The sequence below is a fragment of the Trichomycterus rosablanca genome, chromosome 2 (assembly GCF_030014385.1).
Source record: "Trichomycterus rosablanca isolate fTriRos1 chromosome 2, fTriRos1.hap1, whole genome shotgun sequence".
Taxonomy (NCBI): Eukaryota; Metazoa; Chordata; class Actinopteri; order Siluriformes; family Trichomycteridae; genus Trichomycterus; species Trichomycterus rosablanca.
This window is the reverse complement of record NC_085989.1, coordinates 1842047-1868358: the sequence shown is the minus strand read 5'-3', so window position 1 is coordinate 1868358 and position 26312 is coordinate 1842047. Positions and strand designations below refer to the sequence as shown.

At 47.0% G+C, this 26312-nt stretch overlaps 1 protein-coding gene across 1 annotated transcript in view; it reads left to right on the top strand.

Annotated features, from left to right (window-relative positions):
• Positions 1-347: 347 nt before the first annotated feature.
• pard6gb (par-6 family cell polarity regulator gamma b) overlaps positions 348-26312 on the top strand; it is a 33335-nt gene continuing 7370 nt past the window's right edge. Inside the window, exons 1-2 of the mRNA XM_062989368.1 lie at positions 348-513; positions 11715-11937. Coding sequence (XP_062845438.1) covers positions 439-513; positions 11715-11937 — 298 coding nt within the window. The 5' untranslated portion in view covers positions 348-438. The remainder of the gene's footprint in view (positions 514-11714; positions 11938-26312) is intronic.

Genomic DNA, 26312 nt, shown 5'->3' with positions numbered 1-26312 from the left:
TCTAGCCTTCTAGCACCGTGTACAGTGCCTGCTGGTAGGCTCCGAACCATTCGCAATCATGATCATGAGAACGGCAGGCTAAAGCGCGGCTGGCGGTGAAAAAGAACATGACTTGAGAATTATGACACACTCCACCCAGCATACAGTCCCGCTCCGGTGTCGGCCTCTGTTTTTGGGGAGGGATTGGGACTCAGCGGCACCTATGATGTCATCCCGAAAAGTTTCCCTCCCCTTTCCCCCCCTCTCCTCTCCTCTCTCCCTGCAGGCAGGGGCGGAGATTTGACCCTCCTTCCTTCAGATTGAGTTTTTTTGCTGAAGTTTGTGAAAGTTCCTGCGCTGAGCTGTGCGCCTGATTTTGCGCCTCTTTTGCTGGATATTCGTTCGTTTCTACACCCCGTGATCGACGCGGACCTTAGTGAGAGCAGCCGGGAGGCCGAAATGAACCGGAGCTTTAATAATAAGGCGCAGAGTTTGCGCCAGCCGGGCTTGGACGCGGTGGAGGTGAAAAGCAAAGTGAGTGAGCAGTGAAAATCATGCAGAGCTTCAGTCCGCAAACTTCTGGTGGTTTTGGGTTCGAATACTTGTGGGTTCGGTGCTTTGGGATGGTGGTTCTGATCGCTACAGATCCGCTCGGGGGTGGAAACAGCGCAATCTGTTAAATCTGCGTGATTTTGATGGCTGATGTTTGTTTGTGGAAGCTTGCTGTGACTTATGCAAAAGTTTTCACACCCCTGCTGGAATCCCAGGTTTTGTTGACTTTGTGTTGAAACGAACCTGAATATTCGGGTCCGCACAGTTTGAAGCGCGCTGTCTCTTATAGGTGCAGAATTTTGCGAAATATTTTGCACATTTGAAGGATTTTTGCACATGCAGCATTTTGCACTTCATACAGTTACGTTCTTATACACTGTATGGATAAAAATATTGTTGTGGGACAGTTGTAGCCTGGTGGTTAAGGTACTGGACTAGTAATCCAAAGGTCGCTGGTTCAAGCCCTAACACTGCCAGGTTGCCACTGTTGGGCCCTTGAGCAAGGCCCTTAATCCTCAATTGCTTAGACAAAATACTGTCAATGTACTGTTAGTAGCTTTGGATAAGAGCGTCTGCTAAATGCTGAAAATGTAAATATTGGAACACCGCTTTAAACTTTTTAATTTAATCGTTTTAGCCACAGCGATTGCTAACAATGTGTAATATATCAAATATATACTAAACTGTTGCTTATATATATATATATATATATATATATAAAAGCAACAGTTTAGGGAAGGTCCGTCTAAACTCTAGCGTCTTGTACAGAGACCTGACCTCATCCCCACTCAACAGCTCTGGAATGAATCAGAACATCAACCGAGGCCCGAGGCTTTCCTGACTGACATCAGTGCCCAATTATACACAATTGCTCTGATCTATAGACACTATGGGCTCAAATTCCCACAGACGCACTTCTTTAAGCTTTATGAGAAGCCAGAGTGGTCGTTGACAAAGTTGTAGACAGGTGTCCAAATACTTTTGGCCATATAGAAGCAAAACCAGTAACTGTGAAAGTGTTCTGGTACGGATCGACCTTTTAGTACCGTCCTTATAGTTCCTTTAGGACTGAGATCGGGACCTTGGGAAGGCCAAGACATTCCAGTAGTGATGTTGGTTTTGGGTCACCGACCTGCTGGAACACCTCATTTCATCCCTGATTTAATAACGTTCAGATCAACATAAAGAGAATATAAACAAAATGTACGGGTTATCGTAAAGGTAACAGACTCACATGAGACTTCGGAGTACGTCTGTGGGAATTTGTCCCCGTCAAGTCAAAACATGACAACATTTGTATGGCTGGCCGCTGATGTTGGTCAAAAAAGCCTCAGCTGATGTTCCATTTCATTCCAAAGCTGTTCAGTGGCAGGAAGCCCACACAGCCACAGGGAGAACATGCAAAATCCACACAGAAAGGACCCTTTTGACCCCTTTAGAAAGGGAATCGAACCCAGGCCCTTCTCGCCGTCCCGAAACGTGACTTACATGCAGTGATGATTGTGGTGTTTTAAGCTGACCCAGCACATGTAATTAGAATCAGTCACGCCGTGTAACGTCCACATTTTTTAGGTTCAGGGGTTTGAAAACATCCCCTCCTGATTTGGTGGATTTCTGTCTGTGATGTTCGACTCTCAAATTAGCACGGCGAGTCTTCAGATCTTCGACTAATTGTGAAAGTTGCTGGTTTTAGGTAGACGGGATTTGTAACGCTGTGGTTTGTGGATGTGAGGATCTTAATTGGTGGAATGTCTGGGCGCGGTGCCCGTGTTCACCGTCGTCTGGTTGGTGCTCTGTAGTATCTGAGTGATTCATAACACAGACTGGAATGCTACAGTCTGCTACTGGTGGAGCTGGTGCTGGTGGAGCTGGTACTGTTGCTCACGCACCTGGTACTAGTGCTGCTACTGGTGGAGCTGGTGCTGGTGGAGCTGGTACTGTTGCTCACACACCTGGTACTAGTGCTGCTACTGGTGGAGCTGGTGCTGTTGCTCATGGGTCTGGTACTAGTTCTGGTGGAGCTGAAACTGGTGCTGCTGCTGGTGGAGCTGAAACTGGTGCTTCTGCTGGTGGAGCTGGTACTAGTGTTGGTACTGGCTGCTGCTGTTAAAGCTGGTACTAGTGGAGATGGTGCTGGTGGAGCTGGTACTGGTGCTGGTGGAGCTGGTTCTGGCACTGAAGGAGTTGGTACTAGTGATGGTGCTTGTGGAGCCGGTACTAGTGCTGGTGTTAGTGGAGCTGCTTCTGGTGTTAGTGGATCTGGTACTGTTGCTGGTGGGGCAGGTACTGGTGCTGGTGGAACTGGTGCTTCTGCTGGTGGGACTGGTACTAGTGCTGGTGGAGCTGGTACTGTTGAAGCTGGTACTAGTGAAGCTGGTGATAGTGCTGGTGGAGGTGGTGCTGGCACTGAAGGAGTTGGTACTAGTGATGGTTCAAGTAGAGCTGCTACTGGTGCTAGTGGATCTGGTACTGTTGCTGGTGGGCAGGTACTGGTGCTGGAGAATCAGAATACTTTATTGATCCCAGAGGGAAATTGCAGAAGCTGGTGTCAATGCTGGTGGAGCTGGTACTGGTGCTGGTACTGGTGGTGGTGGAGATGAATAAAGCCTGTAGTTCAGTCTAAGCACCAAGGAACCCTTGTCTGGTCTCACACAGGAGCGCTCAGGATTAACATCTTCTCACCCCGACCTGAAAAACCGGCACTCGCACGTGTGAATTCACCCGAAAGTGAAACTCACATCCCCCCCCCCTTCAGAGCAGGGCTGGTGGTCAGGGTCCAGATCCTGACTGATGTTTGTTTGTAGAAGCCACCTGACTGTTCGGTGTGTTCGAGTTCAGAGCTGCTGGGGTTCAGCCATGCCTGAACAGGAAAGGACCTTCCCTACATTGTTGCCACATAGAAGAATGCAAAGACCTGAACTTAGTGATAAGCAGCGATGTATGTTCTATTTTGGTCCTGCAGTGTACATATTTTGGACACAGGTGATACACTATATGGTCTAAAGTATTTGGACTCCTGAGCGTGAGCTTGGCAGACGTCCCGTTTCGAAAGCAAACGGTTTCTCGCTTTAAAGAGTTTGAAGTGTGTCTGTGGGAACTTGTGCTGATGTGTGATGTTGGTATTCATCAATAAAGCCTCAGTTGACGTTCCGATTCATTCCAGAGCTGCTCAGTGGAACAGAGCTCGCTTTGTGCACAGGACCTTCCCTAAACTGTTGCTGGGAAGCTGCACGCACATCGTTTCCTTAATACAACTGATTTTAGGAACCCACAGAGCCTTTGAGCTTGAGCTCGTCTGGTGTGTAGCTGGAAGCGTGGATGAACTCGGTGTTCCGAAAGATGTTTACACAACCTGTGACCACCACTGTACACACACACACACACACACACACACACACACACCCAAATACGCCCCCATACCTAGGAATTCCTACTAGGAATGAGCCAAAACATTGAGACCACACACCTAACAAGCTGTCAAAAGATTCCGGCATGTCTGTGGGAATTTGTGCCTGGTCTTGATTCTGACTTCTCACCAGGAGCTTGTTGCGCACCCCTCCAGGCATTCCGAAAGCATGGACACTATTATAGAGTCGCATTCCCCTCCCTGTTGAGCAGATTTTGGCATGTCTGTGGGAATTTGTGCCAGCTCAAAGGCAGTGCCCAACGACGGTGGTCTGAGGAGGGTCGAGTCTCGTTGAATCGAGGCTCCAGTCACCTTTGAGTATGGAGCTGCGTACTCACCGGCCAGTCAGAGTGCCCATGCATGCCACTCCTGCACCACTTGGTGGCTTAAATTCCCACAGACATGCCAGAATCTTCTCTACATGGAGTGGAATGCAACTCTACTATAGTGTCCATGTTTTTTTGGAATGGGATGTCCAACATGCTCATGGTGAGGTGTCTATAAAGTCAGAATCAGGCACAAATTCCCACAGACAGGTCAAAGTTTTAAGGAAAGCTTCCCAAAAGACATGTACAGGGTGGCATGGTGAGGTGTCCATAAAATCTGTATTTCAACCTGCACAAATTCCCACAGACATGCCCAAATCTTGTAGAAAACCATCCCAAAAGACTGTACACCATGGGGGGGAGGCAACTCTACTATAGTGTCCATGTTTTTTGGAATGGGGTGTCCAACAAGCTCATGGTGAGGTGTCTATAAAGTCAGAATCAGAATCAGGCACAAATTCCCACAGACGTGCCCAAATCTTGTAGAAAGCCATCCCAGAAGACTGTACACCTACTGTAGTGTCCATGTTTTTTTTTGGAATGGGGTGTCCAACAAGCTCATGAGGTGTCCAAGTCAGAATAAGGCACAAATTCCCACAGACATGCCAGAATCTTGTAGAAAGCCATCCCAAATGACTGTACAGGGCGGCATGATGCTACTCTGTATTAGTGTCCATTGTCTTGCAACACATGGAATGGGATGTCCAACAAGCTCATGGTGAGGTGTCCATGAAATCTGTATGTCAACCTGGCACAAATTCCCACAGACATGCCCAAATCTCGTAGAAAGCCTCCCAAAAGACTGTTCACCATTGGGGGGATTTAACTCTACTGTAATGTCCATGTTTTTTGTAATGGGGTGTCCAGCATGCTCATGGTGAGGTGTCCATAAAGCCAGAACCAGGCACAAATTCCCACAGACATGTCAAAATTTTAAGGAAAGCCATCCCAGAAGACTGTACACCATAGGAGGGGGCAACTCTACTATAGTGTCCATGTTGTTTTTGGATTGGGATGTCCAACATGCTCATGGTGAGATGTCTATAAAATCTGTATGTCAACCTGGCACAAATTCCCACAGACATGCCCAAATCTTGTAGAAAGCCATCCCAGAAGACTGTACACCATGGGGGGGATTTAACTCTACTATAGTATCAATGTTTTTTAGAATAGGTGGAAGTCAGAATCAGAACCAGGCACAAATCCCCACAGTTAGCTAAATTAGCTAAATTGTACTTTTCTCTGCATCTGTAGTGATTTCACAACGACACACACAGGTTCCTCAGCGAGTTCAGACACGTCAGGTCCTCGTCTGGAAATGTTCCTGACGCCGAGCAGACCTGCGCTTTCATCATATCGGGTTTCACCGTCGCTGTGCCGTGTCTCTGTGAAATGCGGCGGTGGGGGGGGGGGGGGGTGGGGGGGGGTTATTTTTGGGACTTCGGTCATGAGAACGTGCGGGAGTGTTTTCTGGTGGGCGTCCTTAGCTGATACCAGAGAACCAGCCGAGCAGCATCTCGGCGTGCAGGTCTGATCTTATCTCCCAGCAGTCCTACTCCAAACACCCGCTCTTCCTGAGTGTGAGAGGGACAGGAACCCGACCGTCCTCTCCGCCCTCACCCGGGGTTCCGGCCGGTGTTCAGGATCGGCATCCTGTCACGCTGCTGCTTGCTGGACGTCTCGGTTCCAAAACAAACATCATGAAACGTTTGAGCAGCCACGTTTGAGTACATCTGTGGGAATTTGTGACCATTCCTGTTCCGGTTCATTCCAGAGCTGTTGAGTGGGGCTCTGTGCAGGACACTGCAGGAAAGGGCCTTCCCTAAACTGTTGCTTCACTTACATTAGCATTTTCAGTCCTCAGAAGACGCTTTTTATCCAAATACTAAGGGTCCTACCTAAGGGACCAACAGTGGCAAATTGGTAGGCGTGGGACTCGAACCAGTGACCTTCTGATTACTAGAGCAGTACTGCTACCCTACTGTTAGCACTAGTTACACGTTAGAATTGGTGTCCCAATACTTCTAACAACTAGGTACAGGATGTAGCCTAGTGGTTAAGGAACTGGACTAGTAATCGAAAGGTCACTGGTTCAACTGTATACTGTCCTAGTACTGTAAGTCACTTAGGATAAAAGCGTCTATTCAATATACAGTGTATCACAAAAGTGAGTACACCCCTCACATTTCTGCAAATATTTTATTATATCTTTTCATGGGACAACACTATAGACATGAAACTTAGATATAACTTAGAGTAGTCAGTGTACAACTTGTATAGCAGTGTAGATTTACTGTCTTCTGAAAATAACTCAACACACAGCCATTAATGTCTAAATAGCTGGCAACATAAGTGAGTACACCCCACAGTGAACATGTCCAAATTGTGCCCAAAGTGTCAATATTTTGTGTGACCACCATTATTATCCAGCACTGCCTTAACCCTCCTGGGCATGGAATTCACCAGAGCTGCACAGGTTGCTACTGGAATCCTCTTCCACTCCTCCATGATGACATCATGGAGCAGGTGGATGTTAGACACCTTGAACTCCTCCACCTTCCACTTGTGGATGCGCCACAGGTGCTCAATTGGGTTTAGTCCATCACCTTTACCTTCAGCTTCCTCAGCAAGGCAGTTGTCATCTTGGAGGTTGTGTTTGGGGTCGTTATCCTGTTGGAAAACTGCCATGAGGCCCAGTTTTCGAAGGGAGGGGATCATGCTCTGTTTCAGAATGTCACAGTACATGTTGAAATTCATGTTTCCCTCAATGAACTGCAGCTCCCCAGTGCCAGCAACACTCATGCAGCCCAAGACCATGATGCTACCACCACCATGCTTGACTGTAGGCAAGATACAGTTGTCTTGGTACTTCTCACCAGGGCGTCGCCACACATGCTGGACACCATCTGAGCCAAACAAGTTTATCTTGGTCTCGTCAGACCACAGGGCATTCCAGTAATCCATGTTCTTGGACTGCTTGTTTTCAGCAAACTGTTTGCTGGCTTTCTTGTGCGTCAGCTTCCTTCTGGGATGACGACCATGCAGACCGAGTTGATGCAGTGTGCGGCGTATGGTCTGAGCACTGACAGGCTGACCTCCCACGTCTTCAACCTCTGCAGCAATGCTGGCAGCACTCGTGTCTATTTTTTAAAGCCAACCTCTGGATATGACGCCGAACACGTGGACTCGACTTCTTTGGTCGACCCTGGCGAAGCCTGTTCCGAGTGGAACCTGTCCTGGAAAACCGCTGTATGACCTTGGCCACCATGCTGTAGCTCAGTTTCAGGGTGTTAGCAATCTTCTTATAGCCCAGGCCATCTTTGTGGAGAGCAACAATTCTATTTCTCACATCCTCAGAGAGTTCTTTGCCATGAGGTGCCATGTTGAATATCCAGTGGCCAGTATGAGAGAATTGTACCCAAAACACCAAATTTAACAGCCCTGCTCCCCATTTACACCTGGGACCTTGACACATGACACCAGGGAGGGACAACGACACATTTGGGCACAATTTGGACATGTTCACTGTGGGGTGTACTCACTTATGTTGCCAGCTATTTAGACATTAATGGCTGTGTGTTGAGTTATTTTCAGAAGACAGTAAATCTACACTGCTATACAAGCTGTACACTGACTACTCTAAGTTATATCCAAGTTTCATGTCTATAGTGTTGTCCCATGAAAAGATATAATGAAATATTTGCTGAAATGTGAGGGGTGTACTCACTTTTGTGATACACTGTATATTCAATGAGTTCAAATTTGGATATATCCAGTTCTCCTGTGCGCTCTGGTGACCTCTAGTGGTGGAATGTCCCGTGACTTGCACACGCCCCCGCTGACAGGTATGAATCCGCCCATCAGCGGCGTCTCAGACAGCTTCGAGTCGTATGAAGGAACACGCTGATCTCTCTGTACTCCTCCACCGCTCGTGCAGGCGCGTCCACCTGACAGTAGGGGTCACTGTTCCACCAGCAGGGGTGCGATACACGGCCGCTTGGATGAGCTGGCGGGCCGCCGTGTTTATAAAGTGTGTGTGTTTGTGTTGGGAGCTTAGCGGGATTAGCCTCACCTGCGCTGTGGTGTTTGTGTACACGCGCTAATCACGGGCTGCGCTCGGCTCACGGCGGCTTCTCCTACCGCAGCCGTAATTGCAGTGCATGCTGGGAGCTGCTGTTAGAGCCGTGTTTTCACGAGGTACAAATCCACGGCGATGAGATTTGTACGTGTCGGCACGGTGTGTGTGTGTGTGTGTGTGTGTGTGTGTGCTTTACACTGTCCCTACTGTAGATGTACAGCGTGACAAAATTATGTGGACACCCGACCATGAGCTTGTTGGACAACCATACCAACACCACGGGTATTAACAGCTATAACAGCCTCCACTCTTCTGCAAGAGTGAGAGTGTACAGTCTTAGCAATTGAGGGTTAAGGGCCGTGCTCAAGGGTCCAACAGTGGCAACCTGGCAGTGTTAGGGCTTGAACCAGCGACCTTGCGATTACTAGTCCAGTACCTTAACCACCAGGCTACAACTTTCACTAAATGTGGGTTTATAAAGGGACGTCCAACAACCTCATGTTCAGGCGTCCACATATTTTTGGCACATATTATTGCGGATAATGCAGAGCATTTTCCCGGAGAGCACGTGCTTCTTACGTCGCTCGTCCGCTGAGCTGCTTTTTTGTTTGGATTGTTTTGGTTTGTCCTGCATTGTCCGGCCGGCTTCCTCCGCTTCCTCGTTTCAAACACGGACTCTGCAGGACTGATGCTGTATTTCCTGGACGGTGGAGTAAAAAGACTTTACTAAACTGTTACCAAAAGTATGTGGACGCCTGCTTGTTTGTTTGCAGTCACTTTTACTTTCCTTGGCGGCTGTGACGGCCTATACTGTTCACTCTGGTGAGTACCGACTGACCTTCTGACACTAGTCCGGGGAGGGACAATCCACAAGGACTAGGCTATGTAGCCTAGTGATTAAGATACTGGTCTAGTAATCAAAAGGTCACTGGTTCAAGCCCCACCACTTCCAGCTTGCCACTGTTGGGCCCTTGAGCAAGGCCCTTAACCCTCAATTGCTCAGACTGTATACTGTCACAGTACTGTAAGTCGCTCTGGATAAAAGGGTCTGCTAAATACTGAAAATGTAGAATAATGGAGATCCGTGCGTGTAGGTACTCGTAGTCGGTTAGTTATAGTAAGCACCTGTAGACGGTTAGTTGTAGTAAGTACCTGAAGTCGGTTAGTTATAGATGGTACCCGTAGTCGGTTAGTTATAGTAGGTACCCGAAGTTGGTAAGCTATAGTAGGTACTCGTAATCGGTTAGTTATAGTAAGCACCTGTAGATGGTTAGTTGTAGTAAGTACCTGAAGTCGGTTAGTTATAGTAGGCACCCGTAGTCGGTTAGTTATAGATGGTACCCGTAGTCGGTTAGTTATAGTAGGTACCCGTAGTTGGTAAGTTATAGTAGGTACTCGTAATCGGTTAGTTATAGTAGGTACCCATAGTAGTCGGTTAGTTATAGAAGGTACCCGTAGTAGTCGGTTAGTTATAGTAGGTACCCGTAGTAGTCGGTTAGTTATAGTAAGTACCCATAGTCGGTTAGTTATAGTAGGTACCCGTAGTCGGTTAGTTATAGTAGGCACCCGTAGTAGTCGGTTAGTTATAGTAGGTACCCGTAGTAGTCGGTTAGTTATAGTAAGTACCCATAGTCGGTTAGTTATAGTAGGTACCCATAGTAGTCGGTTAGCTATAGTAGGCACCCGTAGTAGTCGATTAGTTATAGTAGGTACCTGTAGTAGTCGGTTAGTTATAGTAGGTACCCATAGTAGTTGGTTAACTATAGTAGGTACCTGTAGTCGGTTATAGTATGCACCCGTAGTTGGTTAGTTATAGTAAGTACCTGAAGTCAGTTAGTTATAGTAAGTACCCATAGTTGGTTAGTTATAGTAAGTACCTGTAGTTGGTTAGTTATAGTAAGTACCCATAGTTGGTTAGTTATAGTAAGTACCTGTAGTCGGTTAGTTATAGTAAGTACCTGTAGTCGGTTAGTTATAGTAGGTACCCGTATTTGGTTAGTTATAGTAAGTACCCATAGTTGGTTAGTTATAGTAAGTACCTGTAGTCGGTTAGTTATAGTAAGTACCTGTAGTCGGTTAGTTATAGTAGGTACCCGTATTCGGTTAGTTATAGTAAGTACCTGTAGTCGGTTAGTTATAGTAGGCACCCGTAGTAGGTTAGATATAGTAAGTACCCGTAGTATTTACTGTGGCTATGTAGGTATGGACAGTTGTAGCCTAGTGATTAAGATACTGGTCTAGTAATCAAAAGGTCACTGGTTCAAGCCCCAGCCGTTGAGCAAGGCTCTTAACACTGTATACTATCACAGTACTGTAAGTCACTTTGGATAAGAGCGTCTGCTAAATGTAAATGTAAATGCTCGAAATGGGAAATGGACCCCGGCGCAAGGGATGCACTGCTGGTCGACCTGCTCGGTGACGTCCCGGTAACGGATACCACAGGACGGGTCAACGTTAGAGCGAGACCCGTCGGTGTAAATCACAGTCCGGATGACACAGCGTCTCGTCTTTCGAATTCCTGAGGCGCTGGAAGACTAAACACACGAACCGTAAAGAAAACAGCGCGCTGCGAGGTTTGTTTTGGTCGAGACTCCTCAGGGTCGAGGATCTGGATTTCAGACCCGACCGTTCCTCCGGCGGAACGCCGTTCTGCGTGTCAGCGACGCGGTAATAATCCGTCCCGTAACTTCTGACAAACATGAATGGCTCCATTGTGAGAGGAAGATGAAGCGCGGTCAGCGTTCCCATGCTAAATTTAGCGGCAGGCGAGTCGGGGCCGCCGGTTTGAAGCGATTCTTTGTTGTTTTCGTCCCACGTTCGCTCGCAGGACAATTCTCGCTGAATCAGGGATCCGATTACACGCCGTGTGGACCAAAAGTATGTGGACGCCCCTTCTAGTTTTTGAATTCATGCTAACAGGTGTAATAAATCAGTTATATCAGGGAAATGTAATGCCTCCAACTTTGCAGAAACAGTTTAAGGAAGGCTCTTTCCTTTTCTTAGACCTCAGCCCTACTGAACAGCTCTGGAATGACCTGGAATATTAACTGAGCCTTTCAAATGCGGGCTTAAATTCCCACAGACATGATCCAAAGTTTGTGAGAAGCCTCCTCAGAAGAGTGGCTGCTGTTCTATCTGAAGCGATCATGTCAAGGTTCCTCAGTTTTAATACCATTTGTTTTTGAAATGGGACGTCCAGCAGGCTCACCCTCAGGCGTCCGAATACTTTTGGCCGTGTTGTGAATTCTGTTTTGTTTACATTTTAGCGCTAAAGCTAGGGCTCGATCGGACAAGGTCACTTGAAGAACGCTCTGAAGATAACATTTATTGACACTTGTTGACGCTGTGGTTTCTTCCCCTTTTCCTCCCGCAGTACGGCGCGGAGTTCCGCAGGTTCTCCGTGAACCGGACCAAGCCCGGCAAGTTTGAGGAATTCTTCAAGCTGATCATGAACCTGCACCGCATCGCCAACATGGAAATAATGATCGGGTACGCCGACGTACACGGAGACCTGCTGCCCATCAACAACGACGACAACTTCTGCAAGGCCGTGTCGACCGCGCACCCGCTGCTCCGGATCTTCATCCAAAAACAAGGTGAGCGACCCCGGGGCCAGCGTTTAAAGTGTCTGTACCGGTCAGTCTGAATGAAAGGGGGTGTGGCCTCTGTACCTGTCAGTCTAAAAGAAAGGGGGTGTGGCCTCTGTACCTTTTAGTGAACGGGGTGCGGCCTCTATGCCTGTCAGTGTAAGGGGGTGTGGCCTCTATACCTGTTAGTATCAGTAAAGTTGGTGTGGCCTCCATGCCTGTTAGTCCCAGTAAAGAAGGCATGGTCATTGTACCTGTAAGTCTTAGTAAAGGGGGTGTGGGCTCTGTACCTGTCAGTCCCAGTAAAGAAGGCGTGGTCATTGCACCTGTCAGTCTTAGTAAAGGGGGTGTGGCCTCTGTACCTGTTAGTCCCAGTGAAGAAGACGTGGCCGTTGTATCTGTCTGTCTTAGTGAAAGGAGTTTGGCCTTTGTACCTGTCAGTTTCAGTAAAGGAGGTGTGGCCTCTGTACCTGTCAGTCTCAGTAAAGGGGGTGTGGCCTCTATACCTGTCAGTATCTGTGAAGGGGGTGTGGTGAAGGGTGAAAGTTTCTGGAGCTCTGCACTCACTCACTCACACACACACACACACACACACACACACTCACACACACACACACACACTCTCTCTCTCTCTCTCTCTCTCTCACACACACACACTCACACACACACACACACACTCACACACACACTCTCTCTCTCTCTCTCTCTCTCTCTCTCTCTCTCTCTCTCTCTCTCTCTCTCTCTCTCTCACACACACACACACACACACACAGCTCAGTATTTTGGCAGCAGTGTGCAGTCACATTTTCCCAGCGCAGAGCCAGCAGCTGGTACTACACAGCATTTATCTCAGAGAGAAGAAAGTGTTTGTGTGTGTGTGTGTGTGTGTGTGTTTGTTTTGGCCCATGAGAATGATGAATGTGGAGGTTCCTTCCTGTAAGAAAAGCTGGTGAGTTGACCGAGCTTCCTGTGGACGGGATCTGCTGCTCTGCTGTTATAACATAACCAGGATACGAACGCAGGGTGGGCTGGGCGTTGTGGTGATATATACATGATATATACACTGACATTACATTATGACCACCTCCTTGTTTCTACACTCACTGTCCATTTTATCAGCTCCACTTACCATACAGTTCTACAATCACTGACTGTAGTCCATCTGTTTCTCTACATGATTTGTTACTTCCCTTTCACCCTGTTCTTCAATGGTCAGGACCACCACAGAGCAGGTATTATTTAGGTAGTGAATGATTCTCAGCACTGCAGTGACACTGACATGGTGGTATTGTGTTAGTGTGTGTTGTGCTGGTATGAGTGGATCAGACACAGCAGCGCTGCTGGAGTTTTTAAATACCGTGTCCACTCGCTGTTAGATGCTCCTACCTAGTCGGTCCACCTTGTAGATGTAAAGTCAGAGACGATCGCTCATCTATTGCTGCTGTTTGAGTCGGTCATCTTCTAGACCTTCATCAGTGGTCACAGGACGCTGCCCACGGGGCGCTGTTGGCTGGATATTTTTGGTTGGTGGACTATTCTCAGTCCAGCAGTGACAGCAAGGTGTTTAAGAATGCAGTGCTGAGAATGATCCACCACCTAAATAATACCTGCTCAGTGGTGGTCCTGTGGGGGTCCTGACCATTGAAGAACAGCATGAAAGGGGGGTAACAAAGCATGTAGAGAAACAGATGGACTACAGTCAGTAATTGTAGAACTACAAAGTGCTTCTATATGGTAAGTGGAGCTGATAAAATGGACAGTGAGTGTACCTTTGGGATGAATTAGAATGTCTGTCGTGAGTCGGGCCACAAATTCAAAGCACAAACATCTACAAAATCAAGTAAAGAGTGGAGAATTTTACAGGTGTCCACATACTTTTGGTCGTGTAGTGTGTGTATTTAAACGAACGTCGTCCATCACGCGAGACGTAAAGCTTCTCGTCACCCAGTTCCGCGTTACGTAACGCCGCGTTTTCTCATGCTAGCTCACACTGTGTGGTCAGCGGGTTTATTGTCATGCTAACGAGGTTTTCTTCTAGTCGCCCCGCACGCCATTCAGGTCCGATCGCGTCCATTGTGAGCCAGACAATGGGGAGCGTTCTCACGGGCGTCCGACTCCCCGTTTGAGCGAGCGGAGGCCGTGGGGACGCGGTACGAAATACCATGAGCATTCCTGACGCCCGGCGATCTCACACACACACACATGCACACACACACACACACACACACACACACACACACACACACACACACACACACAGCGACCCGTGAGTCAGTCCAGTTCCGGTAAGAACCTTTTCTAATGCATGTAGCCTGGAATGGATTCTGTTTTTGGGTTTGTGAATTCATTCCGTCCTATGCTGGTGTGGTTCGTGTCTTTTATTTACCCATAAAGCACCGAGCTCAAAGCGACCAGGGTCTGTTACCTTTCTCAGAGGACGATATCCAGCCCTGAGACACTGAGTCAGTCTGACCTAATGGCGAGGATTAGTAGCCAGACGTGCCCCTGCACGGCCCCTCGCGGGGGACTTCCACTCCAAATCGGCACAAACCGCCCGCTGAAGAGGACCTGTTCTGACCTGCGATTGGCCGGGGGGGGGGGGGGGGGGGGACAGAACTGCGCCTGAAATATTTTTGACTGAGGCTTGTCGAGGCGAGTCTTTCTGCACACACTTCCTGTGAGGAACACAGGATGGACGGGTCAACAAGAGCACCAGGCGGGTGTTGGGAATCCGAGATTGCGCCATCTAGCGGGCATAATCGGCAGTGCCTGCGGCAGACACGTTTCTGCTAGGGCGGGATGACCGGACTACGTGGGTGGGGTCTTATAGAGAGGCACCTGTGCAGAAAGCATGGGTGAAAAAGGGTTCCGCTAAGGGCTGCGCGTGGATCGGAGGAGGAGTGAGCAGCAACATACCCACCTCGACTGCAATCAGGGATCCTCCAGCAGCGGAAGACAGATTGACTACAATAAACTGGGAGAAAATGGGAAAAAATGCATAAATTAAAATAGAAAAAACCCCAACATTAACAGCCAGGCTTAAATCCGCCGCTAGTCTGCTGGGTGGGAAAAGGTCGGACTTAAAAAAAAATTGGGTGGGGGCCAATCCACAGAAGTATGGGCGAATAAGAAGGGGTCGGTGGAGCGTGCGTCAGGTGAATGTACCCTCCTCAGACACCATCAAGGTCTCCAGCAGTAGAAGAGTAACTGGCTATGACTAAACTGGGAGAAAAAAGAAGGAAATGAAGGTCGGTACGTTTCATTCCTCTGATTGTTTTGGCCGCCGTTACTCACTGCAAATCCTAAATCCGTCCCAGAGAGAGAGACGAGCCCGGCGGGGCTTTGAACCGAGATCAGTCGGAGGAAACTGGGAAGCCCGTCCGGCTCACTGGAGCGTTCTCATTTCTGTCATTCCTGAGAAATTAACTCGGTATGCCTTCACCCCGTCGAGGCCGATCAGCGTGTTCGGAGTCATTTCTTTAATCAGGAGCAGAGCGCTGCCCAGTACGCTCCCCAGTTCCAGTCTGCCTCGCTTTTAGGAAATGACTTTTTAGCGCTGTTTGTTCTTTTGTTCGTTCGGTCGGCCTGTGTAGTTGGCGCGGTTTATTAGATCTGTACCCAGACTTTCTCTTCGTTTTTTGGAGAATTCGGAGGGGGGAAGGGTGCAGGGCGAGTCGAGGGAGAGTAAAAAGACCAGCATGACCTGCTCTGATCTCTGGGCTTTCACTGCATTCCTGAATGAAACGAGCCGTCAGGGGACGGAACTTCACCCACTTTGTGTTGGTTGCCAAGCTTGTAATCAAAAGGTTTAAGACGTGAGACAGACTTGAGCTTGTTTTATGGTGTTTGAGTCTTTATTTTTATGATATTTTCATTTAAACCAACAATTGTTCCAGTTCCTTTATTCATTTTAATAAATATGGAAATAATACCACTCAGCTTTAGTTACGCAATCGCTTTTAAAAGGCCGCCATTCAGGAACAGTTCTTCTTTATTTGGTTAGCCGGTCGGGCTGCTTTGTTCCTGCTTGTCTGAGGGGGCGGGTGGCCCGAGGCTCCACGATTAAAAGGACCGAGTCAAATTACGCATAGGCAACCAGTCGGAGAGGGTACATCCGAAAAAAAATAAAGCCAGCCACTCTATTAGATTTACATTTACGTCTGCAGCACTGAGCGGACGCTTTCATTTATTGTAAGCGACTTACTGTATAGATTGAATACAATTCAACCAGTTGAGAGTGGTAATAGGGCTTGACCTGGCAACCTTTTGATTACCTTTCCGATATCCTAACCACTGAGCTTCCACTGTCGCTCCGAGCACTTGGTTTTTAACTTTATTTATACATTAGCTACACAATATGGACAAAAGTATTAGGACACCACTATTCGTTTGTCCTGATGTCCTCAGGTAGGCGCTTCAGGACGATAAAATCTCAAAGAACTCAAAACACCCGATAATGGAGTTCTCTAATGGTGCAATATTTTTAATATGTGATGCAGTGTGTCTATAATTTGTCTGTTTGTTTGTTTATTAGGATTTTAACGGCATGTTTTACACTCTTTGGTTACATTCATGACAGGAACGGTAGTTACTCATTACACAAGTTTATATCGAACACAGTCGTGGACAATTTTGTGTCGCCAGTTCACCTCACTTGCACGTCTTTGGACTGTGGGAGGAAACCGGCGCACCCGGAGGAAACCCACGCGGACACGGGGAGAACATGCAAACTCCACACAGAAAGGATCGAACCCAGGACAGTCTTGCTGTGAGGCGACAGTGCTACCCACTTATCCACCGTGCCGCCCCGTGTATATAATTTAAGTAATATTTAAATATTATTGCTTGTTCTTAAATCGTTCGGGTGAAAGAACTTGCTGTAACACCTGACTTGTTGTATTTGATTTGATGTTCTGCTGGTCTCAATTTTGTCAAATGCAACCAGGTCCAAGAGGTCCAAAGTTTCCGCACTTTTTAAACTCTATTTATTTTTTAATTTTCTATTTTTCCCAATTTTCCCCCCCTATTTTCTCCCCTAATCTAGTCGTGTCCAATTCCCCTGATTGCGTCCTCTATACTGATTCGACCCTTCACCTCTGACTGAGGACGCCTCTCAACTGACAAACGCCCCCTCCGGCACGTACAGTCAGTACAGACTGCATTTTTCACCTGCACGAGTCGAGTTCATACACCGACGGGCACTGTGTACGGAGGGCCACACCCCCATCAGCATTATTCCTCAGCCCTGTGCAGGCGCCATCAGTCAGCCAGCAGGGGCCGCAGTCTCACCAGTTATGAGGACCCATGATCCGACTTTTTTTTACCCTCTAACCCTGAACAACAGCCGATCGTTCTTCATGCCGCCCAGCCTAGTCGGAAAGGCAGAGCTGAGATTCGATACGATGTATTCGAAACCCCAACTCTGGTGCGCTAGCGTACTTTACCGCTGCGCCACCTGAGCGGCTTAAATTCTATTTATTAAGAATTTCCGGTGTATTTGTCCAGCGTCGTACTGACTTTTAAATGCCATCAGCAAAACATGTTTTTGGTTGAGCTCATAGCCGACGATGCGCCGCTGCTTTCACATCATCATCACATGAAAATCTTCTTCCCCTTAAAGCTTCTCTGAGCATCCAATAGGGTGGAAATCAGATGGAGCTAAATCCGGACTATGAGCGTCTCTCAGTCTCTCAGACACGGCCGAAACGTTTCGAAGATACTTCATATGTTCCATATAACGACTGAGTTCAGATATTATAAACACACCCGTTCATATCAGATGTATAAGTAATATCAATTCTGTAAAATAAATCATATGCCTACAAATATCTGGCAACATGACCTTAATAAAGACCTGGTTTGGTGTGGAGAAACTACACAGAGCCCTGACCTTTGACCCTGCTGAAAACCTCTGGGATGATTCGGAACCTTGATTGATGGGTTGATTGGGGTGTCTTCTCAGAAGTGTTCTTTTGACTGAATAAATTCTGTTTTGGAAGCTCATTGTAGGGTGTCTGGATACTTTCGGCCACATGGTGCATCAGGCTGTTGGGATATTTTGTAATTATCACCATTATTAAGGAACTCTGACGTACCTGTGCCTCGAATTTGCTGAATTGTGCCACCGGAGCATAAAAGCACTGAGCTGAACCAGGTGTTCCTAATAACATGGTGTTTTATTTTTTTTGGAAGAACGGAACCCAGACCAGCTGTGGCACCACTTTCCTGCGGCGGAGTCGTTTTATTTTCATTTCTTTTCTCTCGCGCCAGTAAAAGCGCCGCTTTCTTCTGAAATAGCTCCCGGCTAACACGTCGAGGAGACTTTGGGCAGTATGGCAGCATGGGGCAGACGGACCCCTGCACTGGGTGTAACGTTTGTTTGTTTTTTTGGGGGGGGTGGTTGTTTTTTATTGGGAAAGCCGAGAAAATAAATGATATAAAGTGGTTTTCATTAGTTAGGAGAATAAGCACAGTTGAAAATGGATTTATATATTCTGGAAATATTCTGGAGAGTAGATTCTATTCCTAATGGAACAATACAGATAAAGATTTGGTCTGAATTTGAAGAAGAGAAGCTCAGGTAAGCAGCGGTTATGATTTTCTGCTGCTGTGCGGTTGATCTGGGTCGCGGTGCTGCTGTTTACCGTACACTTTCACTTTGCAATGATAGCAAAGCATTATCAAGTATTGTGATTTTTTGAAAGTAAAACGAGCAGCATAAATGTGATTGTGAGATTCTGCTGGTTTGTTTGATATCAATATTGTCAATGTTAATACAAATACAGCCTGTAATAATATAACATATAAACACGGTAATTCTGTCAGAATGTATCAGAACTGCAGTATTTTGTGTTTTTAATATAACTTGGTAACAAAATAAGCTAAAATACGGGCAGTGGCCTGCGATCGTACTTTAAGTTTACATTATATCGTATCGTATATCGCTGTATATCGAGTTTTTTTGTCATATCGCCCAGCCCTACCTCCCAAGGATTCCAACCCAGACGAATACACAGAAAACTTAAGAGAAGTGCGAGAAGACGGGACCTAGTGCAAAAACAAACGAAGAATAGCGCACGCGGACTACAAAAGTCGAATCCCGGACATTTTCGGTGGTTTAGAAATACCAGCCGGACGCATATTTTAGGTCCAAAAAGGAGGATGTCCAGGAAAAAGAGGACGTACGGTCACTGTAACCTTGTGTGATCTTTGAGGAAGGTAATTGTTTTTAGCGGATGCTAACGGTTTTTTAGGAGTCTCTGAGGGACTAGTTGCTCCTCTAAACTCTCAGTGGGTTTCAGGAAACACTCACTGTGGGGTAAATCATCATGGAACAGTTGGCATCTTCTCCTGTGCTCTGGTCCTCGGTAGCTCTGCCTTGGTGCTGTTAAGCACACACTGTTTGTGCATGTACGGTAAGTGTGTGTGTGTGTGTGTGTGTGTGTGTGTGTGTGTGTGTGTGTGTGTGTGTGTGTGTGTGTGTGTGTGTGTGTGGTCCGTCTGCTGCTGTTAAACAAGCCCCGAGTGGAAAAAGCTGAGCACGGTGGCCACGTGTCCTGCAGGTGGATTGGCACAGAAGTCTCCATCATGAATCGGAGGCTCTGTTGTGACTGGAGGCGCAGGACGGGCGTGGTCTCAGGATTCGTCTGATCTGTAACGTGTTGCTCATGTGCTGCGTCACGCCTGCGGTGATGATTCAGCCGCCGTGCTCCTCGGGATGGCGGAGTTCTTGTGGATTGTTGCGTCACGGTTCCTCACAGTTCCTCCTCAGACCAGCCTCACCACAAACACAACTCAGTCCGTAATGGGTTCGCCTTTCAATACTGATCGGTGGGTAGCGCTGTCCTCTCACGGCAGGAAGGTCCTGGGTTCAATTCCCAGTTGGAGCAATCTGGCTCCTTTCTGTAAAGTTTGCATGTTCTCCCATTGCCTGTGTGGGTTTCCTCTGGGAGCTACAGTATGAACACATGCAGTCAGGCTAACTGGAGATACAGTGATGGTGTGGCGACCTGTCCAGGGTGTTTCCTGCCTTTTGCCCAGTGATCTGCACCCACCGCGACCCTGACCAGGATGAAGCAATGAATGAAAACGATACAAAATAGAATCATTTTCCATTAGTGGTCTCAGATTACATTAGAGCTGAATTCTATAGTGTTAGAGATCACAATGTAGGGTCTGTCTGAAAACATATCGACCAGCCCTGCTCCCCACTTCCTACCTGAGCTGCCTCAGTAGAGAGGATTTTAATAAGACCTGGACCTCATAATCAGATTATTTAGACGCAATACGACACTGCAGTTATAGCTTTTTAAGTTAAAACCGACGGGCTGAGGCGGCACAACCCTCTAGGATGCCGGCTAACGTCTCCCTCCGTGTACCAAAAACGGTTAAACTGTCCCTGACGAGCCCCAATTTACCAATAAACGACACTCGTGTAACTACACCTTAATATAAATAAATAGAACTCTGTTGGTTGCTCCACATTATGTTCGTCCGCCATGCTGGGATTGCCTTCAGCGCTGAGGAGGCGTCGGACGCTCCCTCGTTATTCAGTCAGATCATCACTCAGAATTAAGGCGCCTCAGTAGGAGCATTTTAGGGGATCTAGGAATTTAGACATGCCCTCTTCTCGGGAGTGTAGGATGACGTAAATGCGACTATGCAGAGAGATCACTGGGAGTTTTTGGTTTTGTACGTCGCTTTTAACTTGTGACTTCACGCTGATTTACTCTCCATCCTGACCGCTGTGGCCTGCCCGCAAAGTCGCCACCTCAAGCCCAGCTGCCCGAGCCGAACGTAAGAACGTTCACTAAATCACAATAAATCAGTTCACTCTCTTTTAAGGATCAGGAGGGCGGCGGGTTGAACCCCGAATCTGCAGGCTGGGGTTGTTTATAGCTGCAGGCGGTGATTTGGAGATCTTGGAGTCGTACCCAGGCCGGTGCGGTTAGGCTGACGCGCGAAGGCAGGGTGTGTGACGGGCGCGGTGCATTCTGGGTAGCGCTCCTGGGTTGAGGTTGCAGAGCCGGTGGAGCCGGTCCGTTCACCGCGCGAGCGATTAGCGCTGATCACAGAGACGAGGCCGGACGTGTTCAGACAAGCGCGGCCCGCTGCCCGTTTACGCCAGCGCTAACGGGCTTAGGCGTGGATCTACCCGCTTTGATCCGGCTTGTTTATCAGGGATTACGGTAGTTTTGAAGGAGTCGTGTCAGCTTGTTTTGTTTTGGTGAAGCAGATCCGATTCCACTTCACCCGACGACTGATTTGCTGGGGTTTTATTTATGTTTATTATTTTTTTCCTCGTACAAAGCCGTCCTTGTTGTAATCATGTGATCTGAACATGCTTTAACGTTCCGCGGTTACACAACGCTGTTTGGTTTTAGGCAGGCAGGAATGCTTGCCATTTATTTTTGTGGTTATCTTGTACATCCCACAGTTATACAAACAACCACAAGGAAATCTTCATCTCAGCCCCAAAAAAACACTGCTTAGATTCTTAAAAGCACTAGGACTTCAAAACACTCGCAATCACACAAACAGCCTTAATCCTTATAGTCTTCTGAACTCCTCGGTTCGAAATTCGGCATAGCCACCGGTCGGCTGGGCGCCATCTAGCGGGCATAATTGGCAGTGCCTGCAGCAGACACGGCTCTGCTAGGGCAGGATGGCCGGGCTATATGGGTGGGGTCTTCAAACGCTGCGTAAGGACCCTGATTAGCAGATAGGCACCTGTGCAGAGTGCATGGGTGAAAAAGGGTTCCGCTAAGGGCTGCGTGCGGGTCGGAGGAGGCGTGAGGAGCGATATACCCACCTCGACTCAATCAGGGACCCCCAGCAGCAGAAATAAATTATGCATAAATAAAATAACAAGCAAATAAACATCCCATATAAAAACAATACACAGTATGAAATGTGTGTGTGTGTGTGTGTGTGTATGTGTGTGTGTGTGGTTTTGTAATGCTTGGTTTGTCAATCTACATGTGCAGAGAGGGCGGCACGGTGGCTAAGTGGGTAGCACTGTCGCCTCACAGCAAGAAGGTCCTGGGTTCGATCCCCAGGTGTGGTGGTCCGGGTCCTTTCTGTGTGGAGTTTGCATGTTCTCCCCGTGTCCGTGTGGGTTTCCTCCGGGTGCTCTAGTGAGGTGAACTGGAGCCACTAAATTGTCCATGATTGTGTTCGATATAAACTTGTGACCTGATGAATCTTGTGTAATGAGTAACTACCGTTCCTGTCATGAATGTAACCAAAAGTGTAAAACATGACGTTAAAATCCTAATAAACAAACAAACAAACACACAGAGAGCCGTATTGCGTACGGAGAGTCACGCACTGCTCCCCATTATTCACCGCCTCTGTGCAGAGATTAGAACTCGGATCTCAGCAGAGATGGGGAGTCGCACGTAAGTCGCACACACAGTGACTTCAGACTCGACTCGGACTCGTTTCAAATGACTCGGACTCGACTCACGACTCGCAAAAAATGACTCGTGAACAGCAAGAGTCGCCAGTTTTTATTAAAGATGAATGAAACGTCTATCTGACATCATTCTGATCGTGTCATTTTCTGCTCTCTAATAATAATAATAACGCTCCGGCCGTCTTAACCCGCGACGCACGCAATGAATAAATGTTCTAGCCAGCTTCCGACGTAGTGATGCAGCGTCGCTTCCTACTCCTTACACAGTTTGAAGTTCACTTCATTTGAACATTTTCGTTACCTCCGGATTGGAATCTCACTTAAAAACCCTACGTAGTGCACTTCACAGGAACAACCGGGGTGAATGGAATGCTCCTACAGAATTGGCGCTAATTTCTGAACCAATCAGAGCTTCTGATTGTAATTGTTAGTAAGAAATGCTGTTATTTGCATTCATTCAGTTTGCGTCACACAGATGACGTGGTGATGAAACGCTTGATCGGCTTTCTAACAAGTTCGTGTTTTACTTCACAACCGGGAAAAGTTTGGAGGTTTTTAATTATAGGCACATTTACAAAATAACGGCTTCTATTCCTAATGAGACACACGCTTATAAATTTAATAGCATCACCCAGGCAACACAATGCGTATTATTCTCTCTATACACGATAATGAGGGTTTGAAAAGATTGCTGCACCACATGAGCTTGATTTTGAGTTTAAAAAGCGAGAATTAACTAAATGATATTCGTCCACGTGTAAATAAAACAGAATTGTAGGTGGCGGCGTTTATATTACGTCCAAGCTGCTGCTGAACCCAAATGTGTTTACACGAGTATACGCGCGGGTGAGGGTGAATAAAAGGTGTGGTTGCCAGGTTGTGGGTTTTCTGACGCTACCAACGGGTGATAACCACTTCCGAAAGGAAGGTCCACGAGGGCGTGTTGGAATGGGACCCACAGCTATGCTGAGTGTTTTTAAGATCCCGGGCTGCTCTATTCCGGGAGACCTTAATTACAGTGCTGGGTTTGGTCCTCGTCCTCCAGAACACGTAAACACGCGCAAAAAAACAACCGGCGTGGCTGAACTCAGCCCGCTAACAAACAAACAGAGCGGACGCGAGACTCGGCGGCTCCTGCACCCCGATTCTACCCAGCGGTTACGTTTGGGAGGGCGGACGGGGGCTGAGTAGCGCCGGCGGGGAGGAATGATTACGCTAAACTCTTCACCCCGTCATTTGTGTCTGGCTCCGCATCCCACATGCTGATGAGATGTTTTTTTCTGAAAGCGAGTGCTGTCTACTCATTTTTAACTATTTTTGCACATTCCCCTTTTTCCTCCCGATCTAGTCATGCCCAATTCCCTAATTGTAACTTCTTCCACCGCTGTAGACCCTTAGAACCATGGACTATCACATGCTCCACAGCACACACACGCTGGCAGAGACGGAGTCACGCACTGCTATCGGTGAATCTACCCTCCTTCGTGCAGTTCCCTCTATCGGCCAGCAGAGGCCGCAACTGCAGCAGCAACGAGGAATCTGTTCTACCCACCCTTCCTCCCTCCCTCAGGCACAGCCCGGCCAGGTCGATAGCTCTCTGTCTGTTCATTCTAATTAGGAAAGAGTTTCTATCTGAACGATGTGGCCAAAAGTATGTGGACACCTGACCATGATCTTGTTGAACATTTCATTCCAAAAAGCTGTAAGGTCGGGCACTGATGTTGGACGTGAAGGCCTGGCTCACCGTCTGCGTTCCAGTGCATCCCTGACATGTTTATTTGCCATTAGAATTCCTTTACATCAAACTGTGCCTTATGCACTGGGACACCAATGCTAGAACAGAAAGGGACCTTCCCCAAACAAAAGAAAAGAAAAAAAACTTGCACTTGTTTCCAGAGCTGCTTACAGAAATGTTTCCTCTGCTCTGGTACAAACACACACCAGTGTAAGAACATGATTCTAAAGGAACCCAGTTAGAACAAAAGTACAGGCGTTAGTGTGGGTGGTGACGTCAGTGGTACGTGACTGGAACCAGAGACCATTTCTTTAAGCGTGGCATCTTAGATGACATCTTGGAAGATATGTGGCTCACTCACTCACTCAATCACTCACTCACTCACTCACACACACTTACTTACTAACACATTCCAACCATTTGCCTGAATGACTGGAATGTGTGTCGGTCAGTCAGGTGATGCTCACTAGGTCACAGTTTCACTCGTGTGTGTGTGTGTGTGTGTGTGTGTGTGTGTGTGTGTGTGTGTGTGTGTGTGTGTGTGGGTGTTTATTTTCTCTCGACTGCTCACGTATATTTCTTACGCGTTCTCATACCAGACGTGACACAGTTTCTACACCAGATGCCCTTCATGATGCAACCCTAATTCTAGTGAAGTGAAGTGGTTTTGTACTGGACAGTAAACACACACTAGGGGGCGCAGTTTTTACCCCCGGGACTGAGGCAGTGCTGTTACCAGCAGCGTGGCTCCCGCCACACCAGCTCAATTAATCTCATCTAATCTAATGTAATCTGGTCTAATCTAATGTAATTGAATCTAATCAAACTGTATTTAATCTAATGTAATCTTATGTAATCCAGTCTAATATAATTCAATCTAATCTAGTGTAATCTAATGTAATCTAATGTAATGTAATCTAATCTAATGTAATCTAATTTAACTTTATCTAAACTAATCTAATGTAATCTAATCTAATGTAATCTAATTGAACTTTATCTAATCTAATCTAATGTAATTCAGTCTAATCTAATGTAATGTTATCTAATGTAATCCAGTCTAATCTTATCTAATGTAATTCAATGTAATGTAATTTAAAGTAATCCAGTCTAAAGTAATGTAATCTAATCTAATGTAATCCAGTCTAATATAATGTAATGTAATCCAATGTAATCCAGTTTATTGTAATCTAATGTAATCTAACCTAATGTAAAGTAATCTAATCTAGTCTAATTAATAATAAAGGAGAAACTGACGTCCAGAACCAGAGCCGCTAGAAAGAGCTTGTTCAGTTCTGCACACGTGCAAAAGCAGCCTGGGAATCTAGACGAGTCCAGACTGGCACTGCACACCTGGAGCACACACACACACACACACACACACACTTACACACACTTTTCACAACAGACTTATGATGTATGTGCTGACACAAATATGTCAAGTTATTCACTCCTGCTTCGCTCCAGTGCTACTGTTAGCCACGTCTCTCTCTCTCTCTCTCTCTCTCTCTCTCTCTCTCTCTCACACACACACACACACACACACACACACACACACACACACACCTAAACAGACTCGAATTCTCACATACACACTCCGAAATCGTATGGAAAGCCCCATCATATATAAGAGAAGGCTCTTACAGCCAGGAAGGGGGTTGAGTCCAAATTAATTCTATATTAATTGCATGTTAATTCTATGGTCTGGTGTCCACATACTTTTGACCATGTAGCATACGTGACTGCACTGCACTGCGAGGACAGACACTGACCTGTGTGTGTGTTTCGTGTTGACCAATCGTGAGTGGTAATGACAGGAGCTTTTAGTATGATGGGGGTGATATAGGGGTTGGATAACGTTCTTCCTTAAATTGATGACATTGTTTGATTTGTCTAATATCTGGCTTTGGCCAAAAGTATTTAGACACCACATGATGAGCTTGTTGGTCTTTCCATAGGATTCTGGACAGCGTCTAAGGGTATGTTGGTTGTTTTATTAAAGAAAAGAGCATCTTTAAGGTCAGATACTGACGTTTGAGGTCATTTTAGGTTGAAGTCTGGGCTCTGTGACAAAATTACAAGCGGTGTCCAAATACTTTTGGTTTTTTAGTGTGTTTGCACTTTTTTTTTTTAAACTCTGATCATAAAATATGGACAGTAAGCTGCCGAGTTCTTCAGAGGGCAAAAAAAGCTCATTAATCCTGCTGTAAACGTTGAGATTTCTCTTTGTTTACA